The sequence below is a fragment of the Dendrobates tinctorius genome, unplaced genomic scaffold, assembly GCF_039654945.1.
Source record: "Dendrobates tinctorius isolate UK_male_01 unplaced genomic scaffold, ASM3965494v1 ptg000079l, whole genome shotgun sequence".
Taxonomy (NCBI): domain Eukaryota; kingdom Metazoa; phylum Chordata; class Amphibia; order Anura; family Dendrobatidae; genus Dendrobates; species Dendrobates tinctorius.
This window is the reverse complement of record NW_027361747.1, coordinates 13,360,109-13,382,780: the sequence shown is the minus strand read 5'-3', so window position 1 is coordinate 13,382,780 and position 22,672 is coordinate 13,360,109. Positions and strand designations below refer to the sequence as shown.

The following is a 22,672-nucleotide window of genomic DNA, read 5'->3' as shown; positions in this document are numbered from 1 at the left end:
AAATCAACTGTGGGAGCAATAATTAGAAAATGGAAGACATACAAGACCACTGATAATCTCCCTCGATCTGGTGCTCCACGCAAAATCCCACCCCGTGGGGTCAGAATGATCACAAGAACGGTGAGCAAAAATCCCAGAACCACGCGGGGGGACCTAGTGAATGAACTGCAGAGAGCTGGGACCAATCTAACAAGGCCTACCATAAGTAACACACTACGCCACCATGGACTCAGATCCTGCAGTGCCAGACGTGTCCCACTGCTTAAGCCTGTACATGTCCGGGCCCGTCTGAAGTTTGCTAGAGAGCATTTGGATGATCCAGAGGAGTTTTGGGAGAATGTCCTATGGTCTGATGAAACCAAACTGGAACTGTTTGGTAGAAACACAACTTGTCGTGTTTGGAGGAAAAAGAATACTGAGTTGCATCCATCAAACACCATACCTACTGTAAAGCATGGTGGTGGAAACATCATGCTTTGGGGCTGTTTCTCTGCAAAGGGGCCAGGACGACTGATCCGGGTACATGAAAGAATGAATGGGGCCATGTATAGTGAGATTTTGAGTGCAAACCTCCTTCCATCAGCAAGGGCATTGATGATGAAACGTGGCTGGGTCTTTCGACATGACAATGATCCAAAGCACACCGCCAGGGCAACGAAGGAGTGGCTTCGTAAGAAGCATTTCAAGGTCCTGGAGTGGCCTAGCCAGTCTCCAGATCTCAACCCTATAGAAAACCTTTGGAGGGAGTTGAAAGTCCGTGTTGCCAAGCGAAAAGCCAAAAACATCACTGCTCTAGAGGAGATCTGCATGGAAGAATGGGCCAACATACCAACAACAGTGTGTGGCAACCTTGTGAAGACTTACAGAAAACGTTTGACCTCTGTCATTGCCAACAAAGGATATATCACAAAGTATTGAGATGAAATTTTGTTTCTGACCAAATACTTATTTTCCACCATAATATGCAAATAAAATGATAAAAAAACAGACAATGTGATTTTCTGGATTTTTTTTTCTCAGTTTGTCTCCCATAGTTGAGGTCTACCTATGATGTAAATTACAGACGCCTCTCATCTTTTTAAGTGGTGGAACTTGCACTATTGCTGACTGACTAAATACTTTTTTGCCCCACTGTATACCTTTGGCTATCTTGTCATGGTCTTACTATTTTTACCTTTAGGCCACAGGTGTGTACCTGGTTGTGTTTTATGCAAAGTATTTCACCTTGTAACAAAAGTTGTGTACATTGTTAGGAAATCACCAACAATAAACACAACTTCTTAGGTGAAATACTTTGCTTCAAACACAACCAGGAACACAACTGTGGCAAAAAGGTAAAATTTACCCACAGTTATATACCTGGTTTTGAATACCTTTTTACCTTTGAAATACCCTGTATTTAACCTTTTTTTTTAAACATAGTTCGCCGCAGAAAGAAATGACAGACAACCATTGTAAAACGATAATTTAACTTTTATTTAAAATATTTTTTTTTTGTAAAATGTTTTTAAAGTTTAAAAAACTTTTTTAATAAATGTTTGAAACCAACCAAATGGGCATTTTTATTACAACAAAAAACATTATAACTCGGTGTAGTGTGGGGTGGAAATAGTGCTGGAGGGGCTGCGGGACACTTCGACACTGGGAGTGTGGAGAGAGGACTGGGATCGTGGTGGGGAAGGAACAGTTAGAGGTGAAGGTGTGGAAAAAGCTACAGAATGGGTGGACATGTGGGAGGCAGAAGAGGTGGTGGGCGGTGGAGTGGAGGGTTGGGCAGGGACTGTAGGAGCAGATGATGTTGATGGCAAGTTGTATGGGGAAGGAGTTTGGTACGGGGCAGGTTGCTGGTACTGGGGAGGTTGCTGGTACTGGGGAGGTGGCTGTTGCTGGGGAGGTGGATGGTATGTAATAGGAGGGGGAGGATGGAAAGTGGCTGGAGGGGGTGCAGGTGGAGGAACTACTGTGGTGGGAGGAGGAGGTTGGGAGGTAACGTGCTGGAGAGCACCGTGGCATGAATGCATTACATGCATCTGCTGGGTAGGAGAGAGCGTTTCCTTCTCTATAGCAAATCAGAAGGGGAAAAATGGGTGAAAGATGTGCCTCTAATATGAGACCCCCGTTCCCCAGAGGCAGGGCAATTCCCCAGGATAATCAGGCACAATGCTTCTGAGTACGGGTCCGAACCATAAAGGACAGAAGAGCTTTTCTGTTTTCTCTGGTGTTTTGGGCACTATGGTAGCTTTCCTATTTCCAAAATGTAATGTGCGTGTGTCTGCACTTACATTTTACGTGCATGAATCAGATATTGTTTTTTTATATCCTTCTACTGTGTTCCTTCCGTATGTATATTTTCAAAAGCAAGGTCAGATTTTTGGCATGTAATGGAATCGATGCCATGTAAACCGGGAGGAAGCGAGGGAAAAGACTGCGGTGCTATCTTAGGCCTCTTTCACACTTCAGTCTTTTGACATCAGTTCCAAACCGTTGCAGATTTGCAAAAAAACTGATACACAGATCCGTCGCAGCAGCCAGTGTATGAAATTTAAAGGAACAGAACTCTGGAAAAGGGAGAGAGAGAGAATGCTTAGTTTAAAAAATTGCAATCCGTCTTTTCAACGCAGACAAAAAATGTTACAAAGTCCGTCTACTCCAGATGGCGGACGCTGAAATTCCTGCGAATTCGTCAAAAAACGGATGCAACGGATGACCATCCGTTGCAATCCGCTGCTAATGCAAGTCTATGAGAAAAAAGCAGATTCCTCGAAAAAAAACAAAACGACGGATCTGTTTTTTTTTCAAAAAAGGGTGGATTTTGACTGACGTCAAAAGACTGAAGTGTGAAAGAGGCCTTAGTGGAGCTTGAAGGACAGGGTTTGGGGAAACCGAAACATCTGATTACGAGCGCAACTTACTGGATGGTGTGTATGATGGGCAGAACAACTCTAAAGGCCGCATTGTAGCAGAGTTGCAAGCCAGAGTTTTATTGTGGGGTCCGTCACTCCAGTGGGGGGTCTTCTCGCTACTGTCAGATACTCCTCGACAGAAAAAGACCACTAGCGCAGCTCTGGTGGACCTGAGTCCAAAAGAAGAGGTTTTTGCTACAATCTGTATACTGTGATAAAATGGATCTGTTTTCCCAAGAGCAGAAAGTTTGTTTTCACTTGTCCAACCTGCTTGTAGCCAAAGAAAATATAGAAAAAATGAGTCCTGCGGAAATATAGCAGAGCAAAATAGTTACCTGAGCGCGAACGAGACCGGGCTCGATGTCATGTGCTGCCCATTGAAGGATCCCCCTGACCTCTAGTATTGGGGCACATTCACACAGTCAGTATTTTACCTCAGTATTTAGAAGCCAAAACCAGGAGAGGAACAATCAGAGGGAAAGTATAATAGAAACCCGTCACCACTTCTGGATTCATCACCCTCTCGTGGTCTTGGCTGAGGCTGTGTACCCACGTAAGCGTTTTATTTGCGTTTTTAAGCGTTTTTACTGGCAAAAACGCTTAAAGGAAGCTTCCCATTCATTTTAATGCGTTCACCACTTTTTGTGCATATTGATGCTTTTTTCCGAGAAAAAAAACGCATTGCGGTAAAAAATGCAGCATGCTCATAAGAAAGTCTGTGTTTTTAGCTATTTTCTATGAGACTGGGGACTCGCAGAAAAAACGCATAAAAACGCACGTTTTCTGGGAAGGAGTCTGGTTTTCATGCAGAAATTTTCTGCATCCGTGGGCACAGAGCCTCACAAATACTGATGTGAAATACTGAACAAATACTGAATGTGTGAACGTGGCTTTCCATGTATTCCTGGACTCCTATGTGTAAAAGAAACAAGGAAGGAAATAAACTGAGATGAAGTTAGACACTTCACAATTAGCTTTTTGACAAGGATTTTAAAGCGGATTCTGCTCCTAAATTCACATCGAAATCATTGAAATTTGCTTTGAATATTGTTTTTAAGGCTGAAAAGCAGCATCCCATTCATTTTAAATGAATTCCGCACTTTTTGTGCACATTGATGCGTTTCTTTCTGTGCAAAAAACGCTTAGCGGTAAAAAACGTAGCATGCTCATTAATTTTGCGGAAAAGTCTGCGTTTTTGCTATTTTCTATGAGTCAGAAAACACGCAGAAATAAACCGCGCGTTTTCTGGGAAGGAGTCCGGTTTTGAAGCAGAAATGTTCTGCATACGTGGGCACACAGCCTAAGGGAAATTTGAAAAAAAAAAAACTCATGAAAAGAAAACAGCACTGTGAGCACTGTAGGCAATTTTCCCTATGGGAAGTTTTTTTTCCTAGAGTATTTGAAGCATTTTTAAAAGTGCATTTTATACCAGAATCTGCTCCCAAATCCTTATAACCTCTGAGTATACCGTGGTCTTACTGTGGCAGAGTGAACCCAGCGGGAACCATCGGTTCAGGTAACAGGGTGGGATTCCTATAATGAAAGTCCACCCAAACTTCAGCATTCAGCATAGCGTGGTGTTCACTGTATATTGATGACATGCGGGCAGTAAAAAAAGCGTCATGCGAAATCTGCTGTGAATAGCAAAAAATGTATAAACCAATGTTTATGGGCTTTATTTCCTCCAAAACCTATTGACCCTCCTCTTCACTCCTCTTTGTTCCAGGAGCCATTGGACATCATGGAGACAGTCTAGTAGAGAAGATTCTCTCTGTTCTTCCTTCCCTTCCTGGGCAGAAAAATGATGTAATGATCGACATGGAGGAGCTCACAGACTTGCGAATAGATGGTGAAAATGAGGGTGTAATAGCACCGGGATGCTTGTCACAGCCAAAGTAAGCAAGAAAACCACCGCCTAATGAGATTTTTCTGGTTTGGGTAACATTTTCCATGTATTTGTCAGCTTGCACCCCGGTGGGGCGTCAGAGTTGAGCCGAGCGTGGCTTATTTACTGCTTTTTCCACAAAACAAAGAAAGATAGCCGAAAATAATCCCGTGCATAGGGCTAATTCTGAATATAACCTACCACCGTAGCCGCTTCATCAGTGTGTTCACATGCTTACTAAGAGCCCTGGTCGGACTGCAGGACTGGTCTGAGAAACTGGTGAAGATTGGTGAAAACAGCAAGCCAAAGTGAGCAGTTTAGGGACATTCCTGAACATTTTCAGGGAATCCTGGGGATTGGTCTTGAAGGTACTCTGTCACCAGTTTTTTTGCTTTTTAATCTGAGAGCAGCATAATGTAGGGGCTGAGAGCCTGATTCCAGTGATGTGTCATTTATTAGGCTGTGAGCTGTAGTTTCAACACAATCCGTGTTTTATTAGCAGGAGATTATCACTAGACGACTACATCTCTCCTGCAGGCCAGTCCGGCTAATCGGCATAACCCCGCCCCCACCCCTGCTTATTAGTTTGCTGTCAACCTACAGTGTACACAGGAATCTGCCCATCAGGGGTGTGGGCGGGGTTATACAGGTCTCAGCATTGTGAGCACTGATGCATCTAGAACAGATAAAACAGGGATTCTATCAAAACTTCCCTGAGTAGCCCAGTAAGTGACACATCGCTGGAATCGGCCTCTCTGCCCCTACATCATTCTACTCTCAGATTACATAGCAAAACCCTGCTGATAGATTCCATTTAAATGTCCTAATTTCTTTGTTTTCAACATGGTTAAGTATGTGTTAAAGTACTACAATGGCTTCAGTCCAAATTCCCCAGTGCTGAGGCCATGGGTTCGATCTCCACCAGGGTGACATGTATAAAGGGCTTTATAATCCTGCAGTTATGTGCAGAACACGTGGTGGTAAGTTCTAGGTTTCTTCATTTATTATGTGAAATGCATCTGGGTAACTGCAGTCGTCGGTGAGTGTGCAGTTTTTATTTTTGACAGCTGCATTTTGTCTTCTGCTCATACAGATATACAGTACATGTTCTTTGTCGCATACTCTACATCTATACACGGAAGCATCCAAAGCTGCAGGTGGCTTTTTCCAAGTCCAGATATGCTGTATATACATAGATAGATAGATAGATATTTTTTTTTTCTTTTTTGCCTGAACGTCTTGGATAGGCTTAGTCTCTTTACGTAAGGTGACCTCCATCGATGTGGTGATAGAGAACTGCTGCAGCTGGGCATTGGCTGCCACATGTAGCTGCTGCCAGCACGAGGATGTATGGCCAAAGCATATGAGTGTACAGGGCAAGGGTTCATTGTGCTACAAGAATGGAAGACATCGCCGTGTGGAAGGGAAGTATGGTGGCTTTCGTTATTAATCTGCTGTTCCCATTATCAGCAGTCAGGAGAATATCACCGGGATGGAGAATTGCCGGAGAAAAGAAGCTAATTATTCAGGGCCAGCATGAAAATGAGCGCAAGTGCCGGAGGAAAGACAGCTCGGAGCACATGGATAAAGGATCTGGGGTTTTACCGGACCCGATGAAACCAAAGCTGTTGCTGTAATTGCACTTGGATTATATGCAGCATGAGAAGAACAAGGGACCGTATGGGGTGCTAGGAACCCGGAGCCCTGGGAGTCAGACCTGGTTTTCAAACATGTTTCCAATTAGAATCCCATGAAGGAGAGTCATGGAGGTAAATGGTCAGGAAGGCACAAATCCAGCCGTCCTCAGTTGTACGTTTGTATTTATTGCTGCGCGACCCCATTCCAGCGCCATTATATGATGTTATCTTGTGCCGTTAGTCTGAAGCCAGCAGGGGTTTGGCTCGCTCATCCTTGGCGCTGTACTCCCACGTCCACACTTCATGTTTGGGATGAGGTTATCTTTATGGCCTGCAGACTTTTGTTTATGCCAAACATCATTCTTTTCCAATACATACTCGTACAGTTTACACATTGTGCAGCCTGCGGAAAAGCTTTCCATTTCCTAACTAATCTGTGTCTAATGTAAAACGTAGCTGTCTTCTTTCTTCGTGTATAGAGCCGTGATAGGGGCAGTACCCCGAAACACAGTGTCTGCAAATGGAGATTCTGCCTTGGCTTTTATCCTAAGTCATGTAACTAGGCTCCTTAAAGGGTCAACATTGACTTTTAGGATTGCTACCTCCAATAGGTGGCACTAGAGTTCTAGTCCTCTTTCTCTCTGAAGAGACAATTTGCATAATTAGCATATTTCCCAGAGGAGCATTGCGGCTTTAAGTCTCCTCACCTCGACATGCTTAGGCCTCTTTCACACTTCAGTTATTTGCATCAGTTATAATCCGCCAAAAAGGCAGACAAGCGGATCCGTTCTCAACTGATGTGAACGGATGCCACAGGATCCGTTTTTAGACGGATCCTGAAAATGAGGAAATTTAAAGGAACCGCTGGCCGGGAAGGGGGATAGAGAGAGAGAGAGAGAGAAATCTTTGAGGATGTTGACTGACACTAACATTGTGGCGGATCCTCACAAAAACGGATGCAACGGACGGCAATCAGTCAGGATCCGCCAATAATGAAAGTCAATGGGGAAAAAAACGGATCCGCAAAGAAAAATGGCTGATCCGTTTTTTTTCAAATTTGGCGGATCTTGACTGATTGTCAAAAACGGAAGTGTGAAAGAGGCCTTAGCATGTCATTCTCCGCAAGGAGAAATGATACTTCTTGGATATAGGGACTTCAAGGGACTGTTAGCACAGAATGACTGCTCAAACCAAGCACAGGCGCTCGGTGCTTCACGGCAGGGCCAAACATTTATATTCACCTTCCCACCTGCTTGTTTCCCTCAATCTCAACCTCTGTATTTTTTGATCGACATCTCCGGCTTCATAGAGTCAGAGAAGGGAGGAGATAGAGGGAAGCAAGCCGGTGGGAAGGTGCATATAAATGACAGGCCCTCCCGTGAAGCACCGAGCGCTTGTACTTGGTTTGAACAATCATTCTGTGCTGACAGAGACCCTAGGGCATCAGTCAGGTTTTTGCTGTGGAATCTGATAGCAGCGTGATGTAGGGACAGAGAGACCTGATTGCAGTTGTGTCACTTGTTGGGCTATTTGTTGTAGTAGTAATAGAATCCCTGTTTTGTCTGATGTAGATGTAGCAGAGCTAAGAGTTCTGGGCTCTGTATAAGCTCATATTCCACTGTGTATTTGGTGATTTAAATTTGTGGGGGTCTCAGGACCTGGACCCCAACTGATCAATTGTAACAGTTTAATTCCACATTTAAAAAGAAAAATGACCAATAAAAATATCAAAACAAAGGTGTTCAAAGTCTTCAAGTAAAACTGGTTCACAATAAGACTTTTACAATAAATGTAAAATGCAGGATGATCACTTTAAAGCACCACTCCAGCGTTTTTTAGATTGGTGCCACTAATCTAAGTTCTCTGCCCCAGTCATAACCTTACCAGCCGCCATCTCCATCTGTTATCAGCGCCGCTCCTGTCGGTCTCTTCTGCCCTGCCAGATCTCTCCACTGTTTGCTGGATGAGCCAGAAGTCACAACTCAATGTAAGTCTATGAGATCCAGAGCGAGAGTCTCATAGACTGTATAGAGAGCTTGTGGCTGGTACCTCTGACTTCCAGTAAGTCAGAAGTTACAGACGCAAGATGGCGGATTGGGCCCGGAAAGAGCTGAAATTGGCGGCTGAGAAGCATAAGGCTAGAATCGGACCGTACATTAGTGGCACCACTCCAGTTCTGAAATAAAGAACAACTCTGGAATGGTCCGTTACAGTTTTGAAAAAAGGGTAATCAGTCATGTAAATGTCACATGACGGTTCTGGTTGTTGCTCATCATTTTTTCTTCTGCAGCCAATATTTCTCTTAGTTGCAGCATTGACCATACTGGATGTGTTTTATCTAAAGCAGTTAGGCAATTATCCATCCGGCAGTAGTTTGGGTCTTTTTCAGTATTCACTTTGTTACTGTTTCTCATTCCGTAGAAATCTCCCCTGATTGTCCATTGATGATTTCCATCTGTTGGGTGTAAGATGATCAAATGTAATTACCCTTTAATGTTATCTAACTCATTATAAAATTCAGGATTTTTTTCACCATTGTTGATTGCTCCAGTGGTTGAAAGTTTTCCAACCTATAAACATAGTGTTAGAAATATGTCCTGTCCTGAGCCCGGCTCATTCATTCAGGACTTGCCGAATATTCTACAAGCTCTGCACTTTCCATCACATTCCTGCAGTTAGCGTTTCCTGCTGGCCAACAGCAACAAACATCTTGTGAGCTGGGATTTGGACAATCGGGTTATTTGTATTTACTGTAGTCTCTTCATAAATGAAACGTTCACAAGTGCAGTTTGTGGAGTCAACTCTTGTATGAAAGTGACTTGTAGCCAGTATATATAGTCACAGTGAAGCTGTATCATGGAAAGAACAAGCCATATAGTAACACAATCCAGAAATGCTGCCTACTTCTCTGGGCCAAAGCTTATTTAAAATGCACTGAGGCGAAATAGAAAAATGAAAAGAGTTCTGTGATCCTATAAATCAAAATTGGAAATCTTTATGGAAACCACCAATACATTGTCAGGTGGACTAAAGAGAAGCAGGACCATCCAGGTTGTTATCAGCTCACAATTCCGTCCTCTTTGATGACATGGGACTGTATTAGTGGTGTGACATGGGCAGCTTGTACATCTTGGAAGGATCTATCAATGCTGAGCATTATATAGAGGTTTTGGAACAACATTAGCACCCATCCAGGCAATGTCTATTTCAGGCCTTCTATATTTCAGCAAGACATTTCTAAATCACATACTACACTGCATCCATCACAGCAGTATGACTTCACAGAGAAGCATTCTGGTGATGAACCGTCCGCCTGCAGTCCAGACCTTCTGTAACAAGGTGGCACGGGGTGGTAGTCAGGGGCAAGTTCACTAAGCAACAGTCAGTGAGCAACCCAGCACCTTGTACATGAAAATATAAAGTCCCTTGTACTGCATGTGCAACATGCACCACAGCACACTCACAGGCAGTGCCATATTCCCCTCAGCTGCAGCCATGTTGGCTCCGCAAATCACTTCAGAGATGAGGTCTTTTACCAACAGCTTAACGTTACTAGACAGCAACTGTTTCCTTGGACTATCTCTTTCCCTCTTCTGGACAATCTCTGTCCCACTCATGCTCCAGGCCCACCAGCTTCCTGACGTTTCCCTGGTCCGGCTGCGAGTTATAGGGTAACGGACTTGCGACTCAGCTGCCTCCTAATTCCAGCCACTAGCTTCGGATCCTTTCTTGGAATGGTTCTCTATAAGCTGGTGACCAGCTGCACGATTCTCAGCCCGGGCCCCTTACTGAAACAGCTTTATCCCCACAGCCTGTAATACTCTGCTTACACGTCCTGCCCTTGGACAAGGTGCAGGGGGGGTCTGACAGAACCAGGAAGTATCTGTCCTATACCCCCCTGCTCTGTGCTGCTCTGCTCTCACTCGTCTCCACTAAATAACCCCTTGCTGCCTGTATCTAACTAACAATCTTATCTATCTTATTGCTCTATCACTACTTAACACCCTCTGTTCTAATCCCCCTATGGTCCTGCACTACTTACTAATCTATCCGTAAACTAAACCACAATACAGTTGTGGCCAAAAGTATTGACACCCCTGCAATTCTGTCAGATAATACTCAGTTTCTTCCTGAAAATGATTGCAAACACAAATTCTTTGTTATTATTATCTTCATTGAATTTGTCTTAAATGAAAAAACACAAAAGAGAATGAAGCAAAAAGCAAAACATTGATCATTTCACACAAAACTCCAAAAATGGGCCAGACAAAAGTATTGGCACCCTCAGCCTAATACTTGGTTGCACAACCTTTAGCCAAAATAACTGCGACCAACCGCTTCCGGTAACCATCAATGGGTTTCTTACAATGCTCTGCTAGAATTTTAGACCATTCTTCTTTGGCAAACTGCTCCAGGTCCCTGATATTTGAAGGGTGCCTTCTCCAAACTGCCATTTTTAGATCTCTCCACAGGTGTTCTATGGGATTCAGGTCTGGACTCATTGCTGGCCACCTTAGAAGTCTCCAGTGCTTTCTCCCAAACCATTTTCTAGTGCTTTTTGAAGTGTGTTTTCTGTCATTGTCCTGCTGGAAGACCCATGACCTCTGAGGGAGACCCAGCTTTCTCACACTGGGCCCTACATTATGCTGCAAAATTTGTTGGTAGTCTTCAGACTTCATAATGCCATGCACACGGTCAAGCAGTCCAGTGCCAGAGGCAGCAAAGCAACCCCAAAACATCAGGGAACCTCCGCCATGTTTGACTGTAGGGACCGTGTTCTTTTCTTTGAATGCCTCTTTTTTTCTCCTGTAAACTCTGTGTTGACGCCTTTGCACAAAAAGCTCTACTTTTGTCTCATCTGACCAGAGAACATTCTTCCAAAACGTTTCCTGGGTCTCCTACCATACAGTCCCTTTTCATTCAGACGCCAACGGATAGTACGGGTTGACACTGTTGTAGCTTCAGACTGCAGGGTAGCTTGGACTTGTTTGGATGTTAGTCGAGGTTCTTTATCCAACATCTGCACAATCTTGCGTTGAAATCTCTTGTCAATTTTTCTTTTCCGTCCACATCTAGGGAGGTTAGCCACAGTGCCATGGGCTTTAAACTCTGTGATGACACTGCGCACGGTAGACACAGGAACATTCAGGTCTTTGGAGATGGACTTGTAGCCTTGTGATTGCTCATGCTTCCTCACAATTTGGTTTCTCAAGTCCTCAGATAGTTCTTTGGTCTTCTTTCTTTTTTCCATGCTCAATGTGGTACACACAAGGACACAGGACAGAGGTTGAGTCAACTGTAATCCATGTTAACTGGCTACAAGTGTGATTTAGTTATTGCCAACACCTGTTAGGTGCCACAGGTAAGTTACAGGTGCTGTTAATTTCACAAATTAGAGACGCATCACATGATTTTTCGAACAGTGCCAATAGTTTTGTCCACCCTCTTTTTTATGTTTGGTGTGGAATTATATCCAATTTGGCTTTAGGACAATTGTTTTTGTGTTTTTTCATTTAAGACAAATTAAATGAAGATAATAATACCAAAGAATTTGTGTTTGCAATCATTTTCAGGAAGAAACTGAGTATTATCTGACAGAATTGCAGGGGTGTCAATACTTTTGGCCACAACTGTACATAACATTACATGGCAAATAGATTACATTACACAATAAAAAAACATTAATAAAACATCAGGGTGCCGCATGTGACACAGGTGAATAGCATTAAGGAGAGAAAAGGTACATGAGGGACCCTGCCACCTCCTTACGCTTTCACAACTATTGGGCGCACTACAAAATATAAAAGCCTGCAAAGAAGATCCAGTATTGTGGAGCAGTGTGAATCCTAAATCAGACAAGAATGGAGAAGTTTACAGATCTTTGCAAAAAGAAGTTATATGCCACACAATGGTAGAGATGGCCTATCCCTTCTTTTTGAGATTTGTTGCTGTCATCAGTTTTTAAATTAGTTTAATTTTTTAAATGAAATGGAAACATGTCCAGTGTTCACCTTCTGATCTGTGTTCTATGTTCTGAATAAAATCTGCAATCTTCCTTTCTTTGCATTTTACACAACATCCCAACATTTGTTAAATTAATGTTCTATATATTTTTAGTTTATTCATTTGATTTAGAATGTGTCCTCATATATCCGTTTTTGTGAAGACACGTTTATTCCATCCAAATCTGTCCACTTTCGGGGAAACAACAAGCCGTGGTTTACAAATAAAGTCAGGTTGATCCGTAAGAGAAAAGAGGAGGCTTATAAAGCAGGCGATATTACTGAATTCAAGAAACTTAGGAACTCGCTATCTAAAGAGATCAAGTTAGCCAAACACGAGTATGCAAAGATTCTGGAGGAAAGGTTCTCATCAAAAGATAATAGATCTGCATGGAGAGGATTAAGAGAGGTCACCAATTATAAAAGCCACCCCACTATAGTGAACCCCAGCAGAAGTCTGGCAGCAGAGTTAAATGAATTCTACTGCAGATTTGAGGCAAGCTCTACACACAGTGGCTATTCATCTCTAAGCTCCTCAGTCTGTTCATATAAAGATCATTCATTGTGCAACACCCAAGTAGTGATCTCCGAGGCAGAGGTGATACGCATCCTAAAGGGACTTAAGGTCAAAAAGGCACCTGGCCCTGATGGTGTATCTCCAATGTGTCTGAAAGTATGTGCTACCCAGCTTGCCCCTATACTGACAAATATATACAATGTGTCACTGAAAGAGTGCGTTGTACCTCAGTGTTGGAAAAATTCCACAATTATCCCTGTCCCCAAGAAAGTGGGATCCTCTGAGTTGAACGACTATAGACCAGTAGCACTCACATCTGTAGCTATGAAAGTCTTCGAAAGAATTATGATGTCCCACCTGATAAAATTCACGCAGAAGCTATGGGACCCGCTTCAGTTTGCCTATAAGGAGAATCGTTCGGCAAACGACACTGTCAATCTGGCACTGAAGTACATTTTGGATCATACAGATGAACTGCACTCATATGTCCGGATTCTTTTCATGGACTTTAGCTCAGCGTTCAATACCATTGATCCGAATTTACTTCATAAGAAAATGGTAGCTCTTGGAGTCCCTCTTAACTTATGCTTGTGGATTTATAACTTCCTGACAGCCAGGATACAGAGTGTAAAAGTTGGACCATTCACTTCGGACACCTTGGTCACAAACATCGGGGCACCTCAGGGGTGTGTTTTGTCCCCGTTACTGTTTTCTCTCTATACGAATGATTGCATCTCTTCAGCAGACTCAGTAAAAATCTTGAAATTTGCCGATGATATGACACTGATTGGTCTCATCAGGGGAAATGCTGAAGACTTGTATCGGAGTGAGGTGGAAAGAATATGTGACTGGTGTAAAGCCAATAATCTTGTACTCAACACTAAAAAAACTGCTGAGATGGTTGTGGATTTTAGGAAAGATCAACATGAGATACTTCCAATCTACATCCATGACGAAGTGGTTCTTAGGGTCACAGAGACCAAATTCCTTGGTGTTATCATCTCTCATGATCTTAAATGGGGGAAAAACGTGGATGCTGTTATAAGAAAAGCACAACAGAGGATGTTCTTCCTGCGTCAGCTGAAAAGATATGGTTTGTCTAAGAATCTGCTGATCTTATTCTTTAATGCTGTCATCAGATCTGTGATTTGTTCCTCTCTGATAGTCTGGTATGGGGGAGCCACTGCGCATGACAAACTCTGCTTACAAAGGACTTTCAGAACAGCAGAGAGAATTATAGGTTCCCCCCTGCCTAAAATCCAGGATCTTTATGATAAGAGTATTCGATCCCACGCATTGAAAATTTCATCCGATCCCTCTCACCTGGGATACTCCTCATTCCAACTACTCCCTTCAGGACGTCGCTTCAGAGTCCCCAAATGCAGCACCAACCGCCATATGAACAGCTTCTATCCACTCTCTGTTCAACAATTAAATCGTCATGTGTAGACTATATACTGTATCTGTCTTGTTAGATGTTACTTGTTGTATCTGTTGTTATATATTATGTTGCCTCTTTGCCACAAAGAATTCCTTGTATATATGTAATATGTACTTGGCGATAATAAATTTGATTTGATTGATTTGATTTGATTGATAGGGAATTTAGGTTTTGAGCCCTCATTGCAACAGTGGGGACAATGTCTTTAAAGCGTGGCTGGCTCTAATTTTTTTTGTGGAATAAATGGGTAAAAGAGGGTCATGGAGCTTTTATTTTAAATAAAGGACTTTGTTTTTTTATTTCATTTAATTCCATTTCACCCCAGCGCTGTAAGGCTCAGTCGTTAGCACTGCATCATTGCAGCGATGGGGTCTTGGGTTCAATCCCACCAAGGACAACATCTGCAAGGAGTTTGTATGTTCTCCCTGTGTTTGTGTGGGTTTCCTCCGGGTACTCCGGTTTCCTCCCACATTCCAAAGACATACTGATAGGGAATCTAGATTGTGAGCCCCATCAGGGACAGTGCCAATAATGTCTGTTAAGCACTGTGGAATTAATGGCGCTGTATAAATAAAATAAATAAATAAATTTAAAGGACTGTATTCAGTCTCTGACTTTTTAACATTTGACTATGGGGTTAGTAATGGGGGTGTCTTTATAGATGCCTCTCCATTACTAACCCATGGGCTTGATGTCAGCAGCCATAAAATAGCTGACATCAACCCCACAACTATTACCCACTTGCCACCATACAAGCAAGGGCAGGTGGGAGGAGGGGATGCTTATCGCCAGATTTGATGCCATTTCTGGGAGACTGAGGCTTGATATTCTTAGTCTGGGAGAGGGCCAATATCCATGGTCCCTTCCTAGACTATTAATATCAGCCCACATAGCCTCTGGTTAGTAAATATAGGGGGGACCTCACATTTTCTTTTCTTGGGGAAGGGGCATCTCACCTATAATAATCAGTAAAGGCTAAGCAAATATCTGTGAGCTGATATTAATAGCCTGAAAATCTCTATAGCTATTGGCCCCTTCCAGAATATTAACATCAGCTCCCAGCTGTTGGCTTTCCCTCATCTCGTTATGAAAATTACGGGGACCCCATGCCGTTTTTTTTTTTTTTTAAATTTATAATTATTTATTTAGATGACAGTTGTAGTTAGTGCTAGACACAGACGGTGTGTGCTTACTACAACTATCGTCAGACACACCTAGTCTCACTGATCACAGGTCGAGACCTGGTGACAATGTTGACAGTAGGATTCAGCTCCAGGCATCTGGGAACAGCGTGAACTGTACTTCTTTTCCCAGGCTCTGTTAGGTGTGACACTGATGACACATGGATGTCATCCGCGTGTCATCAGTGCGCATGTGTGCAGCACACATTTTGTGCTGCCTTAAAAAAAGGTCATATCTGCGGGGGGTTTTCACACGGACACACGGCTCGTGTGAAGAACCTGACATGTGCACACCACTATTGAATACAATAGGGATATATGTGTCCGTATTTGAGGTTTTTTAAAAACGGACATGTGAAGGAGGCCTTCGCAAGCACAATAATAATACGACACAATCTAGTATATTATCCTTTTAAGTATTTTCATTTGCAATAATGTATAACAAAAGCCGCCTTTTTCATGAAGAGAAAGCGTTCACTTGGTTATTCCAAGATCTGTGAAATATTATCTATGTCATAATAATCCATGTGCTAAGCCCAATAGATGGACAGCTGTGTATAGAAATGTGTTATTGATGTTTAATGTGGTATTCCATTGAACCCCATTGGAAGCGGCAAAAAGAACGGAGTGTCATCTGCAGAGCCTCCCACCATTGTATTGTTTTTACAAGCTTTTGTTGCATTGTTTTATTATTCTATTTTTTTTTTTTTTTCTTGCCAAAATATCCTATATACTCGCGCATTTGTGACGGTGTGGTTTCAGGGTAAGTTATTTATTTTTAGTAACTTGATTAATTTTATGGCTTATTCCCCAGCTGTAGGCCAGATGATTGTGTAGCGTAAAATCCAGTTATTATTTTCAGCATATGAGTGAGATTAATGCTCAAGTAAAATGTTAGCTGACTACAATGGGGGTTGTTTTGTTTTTGTTTTTTTACTTTTTTCTTTCTTGGTTTCTAGTGACATTGCTGCCAAGTCTTTGTGGGAGTCCATGCTAACCATGAAACAGAAGGAAGCGGTGATGGAAGTAAGAAGACACCTAGTAGATGCGGCAAGCAGGGAGAAACTGCCCATTAAGATGAGCATGGGTAATTATTGAGAATTACTAAGCAGGAAACAGGGTGAATTGCATAAGCCTACCTTCATAAATCCGGTACATTTTGGTTATGTCGTTGTACCATAAATTGAAACCATTTGCACTATATTTTACACCAATTTCTGGCTTTTTTCTTTACTGGAAACCTGACGCAAAGCACTTAAAGGGTTATTCCCATTTCCGAAATCTTATCCCAGTATGTAGTAGGTGTAGTAATATTAATATTCACAATTACATTAGAATTGAAGTATAGTTCTTCTGATTCGCTATGTTGCGTACCCCATGTGCAGGGCAGTGCAGAAGCTTAGGTATCCATGGTTACAACCATTCATATAGTTAGTTGCTAGTGGCCGTAACTATTGATACCTAAGCTGCTGCTGCAATGCCTGCACACGGGGTAAGCGACATGGCTTATCTGAAGAACTATACTATATTTCCTACTGGAGATATTTGCTAATATTGTTATTATTACACCTGCTATATATTGGGATAGGATCTTCGAGATGGGAATACCCTTTTAATAAATGCCCCATTAAGAGTATGTCCACACTGGACTTAATAGCTGAGGATTCTCTGCAGCATCGAAATCCCGTGCCAGATCCTGCAGAGATCTCCGTGAATTCGGCTATGGAAATGCTGCAATGCAAAGGGTGAAATACTCCCTAAGAATCTGGAGCATAAGTTGCCATGTTGCAGATGCAGCTTATCGATGAGATTTCCGGAAAATCCTGATAAAAAAATTCCACTGCAAAGGTGACCAGTGTGCGAGGTTCCCAGCTGACGTAGCTCAGGCATTAATGTTTGCAGCCTCCCTGTCTTCCAATGACCTAGTAGTGAATAAGAAATTATTTATCACAAAATTCCCATTAGTTTCACATTCTAGTGCTACTTGTTTTCCCTCTTTTTGGGGGGAGGTACAATTATTGATTGCGAAGAAGCACCTTTCCTTTAAGCTCCGCTCCGTGACTTGGGCTGCCGGCAGTATGACCAGTTGTCTTCTACTGGATGTTTTTATTATCATTTTTGGAATTGTTTTTGTCTAGGTGACTCCTCATTCAGGGGCTGTGCATTACTAATCTGGGAACTTGGGAATGTGTCAGGTAATTTTTAGATTTCTCTGCAAAGGAGCAGAAGATTACCATGTTATTCTGATTGTCGGAATGTGGACACAAAACCTGTGATTCATACAGATTGTGATCCTCACATGACCTCATGTAACGGAACGGGCGTATGAGGCTTTTGGTCCAATATGTGGAATAGAATTTAGCAACTTGGAAGCTCGCTACAATTATGTCAAACCAGGATGGATGAACACAGAACTTAAGCACATGATAAAAAGGAAGAAAAAAATGTTTATAAAATGGAAAGAGGGAGGCATATCTAAAGAAGAATATAATGCTGTCTGCAGAACCTGCAGGGCACAAATCAGATTATCTAAAGCTGAAAATGAATTGAGGCTTGCAAGAGATGTCAAAAGCAATAATAAAGGATTTTGGGGATATGTCAAAAGTAAAAGAAAAGTCAAAGATGCTATAGGATTTTTACAGGATGAAAATGATGAAATGGTAAGACAGGATGTTGAGAAGGCTGAACTTTTAAATTCCTATTTTGCATCTGTTTTCTCTCAGAAAGGAAATGTAACATCAACTGTTATTCACTGTCCTATTAAGGGAATAGAAGAATCCAGGATATCTATAAACAGAAAGATAGTGAGGAAACACTTAGCTAACCTAAATGTATTCAAGTCTCCAGGTCCAGATGAATTACACCCCAGAGTACTGAAGGAGATAGCAGAAGAAATTTTTGAACCCCTCTCCATAATCTTTGAAAATTCTTGGAGAACAGGAGAAGTGCCAGAAGACTGGAGAAGAGCAAATGTTGTTCCTATCTTCAAAAAGGGGAAGAAGGTGGACCCAGGCAACTATAGGCTGGTGAGTCTGACTTCTATACCAGGAAAGATCTTTGAACAAATTATTAAACAACATGTATGTCAATACCTGGATAAGAATGAAGTGATTAAACAGAGTCCGCATGGGTTTGTAACTAATAAGTCATGTCAGACTAACTTAATTTCCTTCTATGACGGTATCACTGATTGGGTGGATCAAGGAAATGCTGCAGATATAGTATATCTTGACTTCAGCAAAGCATTTGACAAAGTCTATCATACAATCCTTATTGAAAAAATGACTAAGTATGGAATGGACAAGGCAACTGTTAGGTGGATTCATAACTGGCTTAGTGATCGGACCCAAAGAGTGGTAGTAAATGGCTGCACATCCAGTTGGAAGAATGTCTCAAGTGGGGTACCACAGGGCTCTGTCCTGGGCCCTGTATTGTTCAACATCTTTATCAACGATTTATATGAAGGAATTGAGGGTAAACTGATTAAATTTGCTGATGACACAAAGCTAGGAGGGATAGCTAATACTAGAGAAGAGAGAGAGAGGATTCAAAAAGATTTAAATAAACTGGAGAAGTGGGCAGCAACTAACAGAATGGTTTTTAACAGGGAGAAGTGCAAAGTACTACATCTGGGCAATAAAAATGAAAAAAGCATATATAGAATGGGAGGAATAAGGCTAAGTGACAGCACATGTGAAAAAGACTTGGGTATACTAATAGATCACAGACTGAATATGAGTCAACAGTGTGATGCAGCAGCAAAAAAGGCAAATGCAATTCTAGGATGTATTAACAGAAGCATACAGTCTAGATCACGTGAAGTCATTATTTCCCTCTACTCCTCTTTGGTCAGACCTCATCTGGAATATTGTGTCCAGTTTTGGGCACCACATTTTAAAAAAGACATCAACAAACTGGAGCAAGTTCAGAAAAGAGCGACCAGAATGGTGACCGGTCTGCAAACCCTGTCTTATGAGGAAAGGTTGCAGGATTTGGGAATGTTTAGTTTGCAAAAGAGAAGACTGAGAGGAGACTTAATAGCTGTCTACAAATATCTAAAGGGCTGTCACATTGTAGAAGGATCAACTTTATTCTCTTTTGCACAAGGAAAGACTAGAAGCAATGGGATGAAACTGAATGGGAGGAGACACAGATTAGATATTAGAAAAAACTTTTTGACAGTTAGAGTGATCAATGAGTGGAACAGGCTGCCACGAGAAGTGGTGAGTTCTCCTTCAATGGAAGTCTTCAAACAGAGTCTGGACAGACATCTGACTGGGATGATTTAGCGAATCCTGCTTTGAGCAGGGGGTTGGACCAGATGGCCCAGGAGGTCCCTTCCAACTCTACGATTCTATGATTCTATGATTCTATGTCCAGCAATCTTGATGTAAGTCTTTAGTGCCATAAACCTTAAATGAAGCAACCGAGGAGAGCGTATGGTCGCTCTCCTCTCCATTCCACGTTCCTCCTAGTTGCAGTCTTGTAGCTGTGGAATTTACCTTGGATGGGATTAATGAGGGTCCCTAAGCTCAGTCAATTTTTACTATCTGAGAGCAGCATGATGTAGAAGCAGAGACCCTGATTCCAGTGATATATTGCAGGACTGCTTGCTGTACTTTTGATAAAATCCCAATTTTATCTGCTGCAGATGTAGCAGTTCTCTGAATGCTGAGCTGTGTATAACCCTAAAGTGCTGTGGAATATGTCGGCGCGATAGAAGTAAAATTATTATTATTATTATTATAACTCCGCCCACACCACTGATTGGGAGCTTTCTGTGTACACTGTGCATAGGCAGAACGCTGCCAGTCAGTGGTGGGGGTGTGGTTATACACAGCTCAAGATTATGAAGGACTATATTGCAGCAAGTTTACTAATCTCCTGCTAATACAACAGTGATTTTAGCAAAACCCCAGCAAGAAGCCCGTTAAGTGACACATCGCTGGAATCGGGGTCTCTGCCTCTACATTTTACTGCTCTCAAATTAGGTGTCAAAAGCTCAACAACAGATTCCCTTTAAGTGGACAGCCATTCATTTAAAGGGAATCTGTCACCTATATTTAGTGATATCATGTAAAGATATCACTAAAGTGTGCGTCCCATAAGGATTCTAGTCAGGCCTTTGACTCCCCCCGACCCCGCGCCTTTGAGGCATAAATACCTTTTCTGGCTTGTTGTGGGTGCATGCAAATCGCCGTGGTCCGGTCCGATGGGCGTGGCTTAGGAGTCTCCCCCCCCCCCCTCCTCGGCTTGCTTCACGTAATCTTCGTCTGTGAATACCACAGACACCGTTTGTTTCCGCGCTTGTGCAATGTAAAGGCCCCCGGCGCCTGCGCAGTATGCTTTGCCCGACTGTGGGCGAAGCATATAATCGCTACTGCGCAAGCGCCGGTATTTTCCAGCGTGGTCTATGCCCCGGAAGTCTTCACATGCAGGACACACTTCCGGGGCATAGACCACGCTGGAAAATACCGGCGCTTGCACAGTACCGATTATATGCTTCACCCACAGTTGGGCAAAGCATACTGCGCAGGCGTCGGGGGCCTTTACATTGCGCAAGTGCGGAAGCCAACGGTGTCTTTGGTATTCACAGACGAAGATTACGTGAAGCAAGCCGAGGAGGTGGGGGGGAGAAAACTCCTAAGCCACGCCCATCGGACCGCACCGCGGTGATTTGCATGCACCCACAACAAGCTAAAAAAGGTATTTATGCCTCAAAGGTGCGGGGTCGGGGGGAGTCAAAGGCCCGACTAGAATCCTTATGGGACGCACAATTTAGTGATATCTTTACATGATATCACTAAATATAGGTGACAGATTCCCTTTAAGTGGCCTCATTTGAAGCTGTTTCGCCTAAAGTAAGAGCCACAGCAAATAGCTCATCACCAGTGCAACTACTGTGTTATGGGGTGTCTGTGATGCATCACCAGGTACTCCATGGCGGTGGTGTGTATGGTATTTACCTGTGTAGTTTTAATCTTCTGAAGGTAGCCTGGTTTTCTTGAGCTGTTTCAATTTCATTGTTGGTCTCGTTTTCTTACCTGGATATCTGCAAGGTTAATAGAAAGAATTGGCACAGCAACAACTCATTCCACGAAATGTGCGCCAGACCAGGTATCATCAGCACACGGTGGAGAGTCTCTGATCAATGGCAGAAAGGTACTGGAAGAGAACTTACAGTGTAGTGTGCTACCACGAGAAGTATTAAAGGAGTTAGCCAACATATTTTTCTAAAAAATAAAAACAGCATCACTCACCGATATCTTGCCATGATGATCTACTGCAGAGTTCTCCCAGTCTTTCTTTATATTCCGTCAACCATGACCCCTGCCGCCAATCAGTGGTCACGTGACCTATTAATGCCATCATGACCCTCATTGCTGGGTGGTGATGCTTATAATACTGCAGGTGACTACTACGGCCACTAATTGGCTGCTCCGTCCATGTGCCTGATATGTAAGCACAGTCTCGGGGTCAGCACTGGACTGTCCGGGGAGGACGTGGTCGCTTGGGATCCTTTTTTTTTCTTTTAAACATCTTTTAAAGTTGGATAACAACTTTCCTTGAGTCTGGAAGAAATGTTTTGCCCTTTCGATGCAGAGCACACATTGTGAAAACAGTATAAATGTGTTTTCTTAAATCATTGTCCATTCTTCTGGTCACACAGTGTGCGCTGTGAAGAGTCAGCGGATTGTGCGGGAAGTGGCAGAAACCTAAGAATCCTCTGGGCACACGTGGCTCTGGGGAAGACCTCTCTCTTTTTCCCTTTTCTTATGATCTTTCCTTGTCTCAGCATGGAGCTTTCCTTATTCTCCGGACTGAAGTATACATTTTTATTGTGCCACCTGGATTAAAGTGCTTTCTACATTCCTTTCAAGAAAGTGAGGGCTGTGGAAAGTCGATTCTCTGCAGATCAAAGGTTTATAGCACAATCATTACTCTGTTACATATGTAACGTATGTATATGTTATCCCTACTGTTGTATAATTTATAGTTCTGTTCGTTTTTGTCAACTTCCTTTTGTGTGTGGAGCATTTTATATTTTTGATGCTTCTGTTTGATAGATATATACCTTGAAAAATTATTCATACTCTGTGACTTTT

General features: G+C 42.6%; 1 protein-coding gene across 5 annotated transcripts in view; it reads left to right on the top strand.

The window, feature by feature from the left end:
- SCFD2 (sec1 family domain containing 2) overlaps positions 1–22,672 on the top strand; it is a 692,911-nt gene that overhangs the window by 8,031 nt on the left and 662,208 nt on the right. For all 5 annotated transcript variants that reach the window (XM_073583530.1, XM_073583529.1, XM_073583531.1 and 2 more), the window contains exons 2-3: positions 4,630–4,798; positions 16,526–16,653. In XM_073583530.1, the coding sequence (XP_073439631.1) occupies positions 4,630–4,798; positions 16,526–16,653 (297 nt within the window). The remainder of the gene's footprint in view (positions 1–4,629; positions 4,799–16,525; positions 16,654–22,672) is intronic.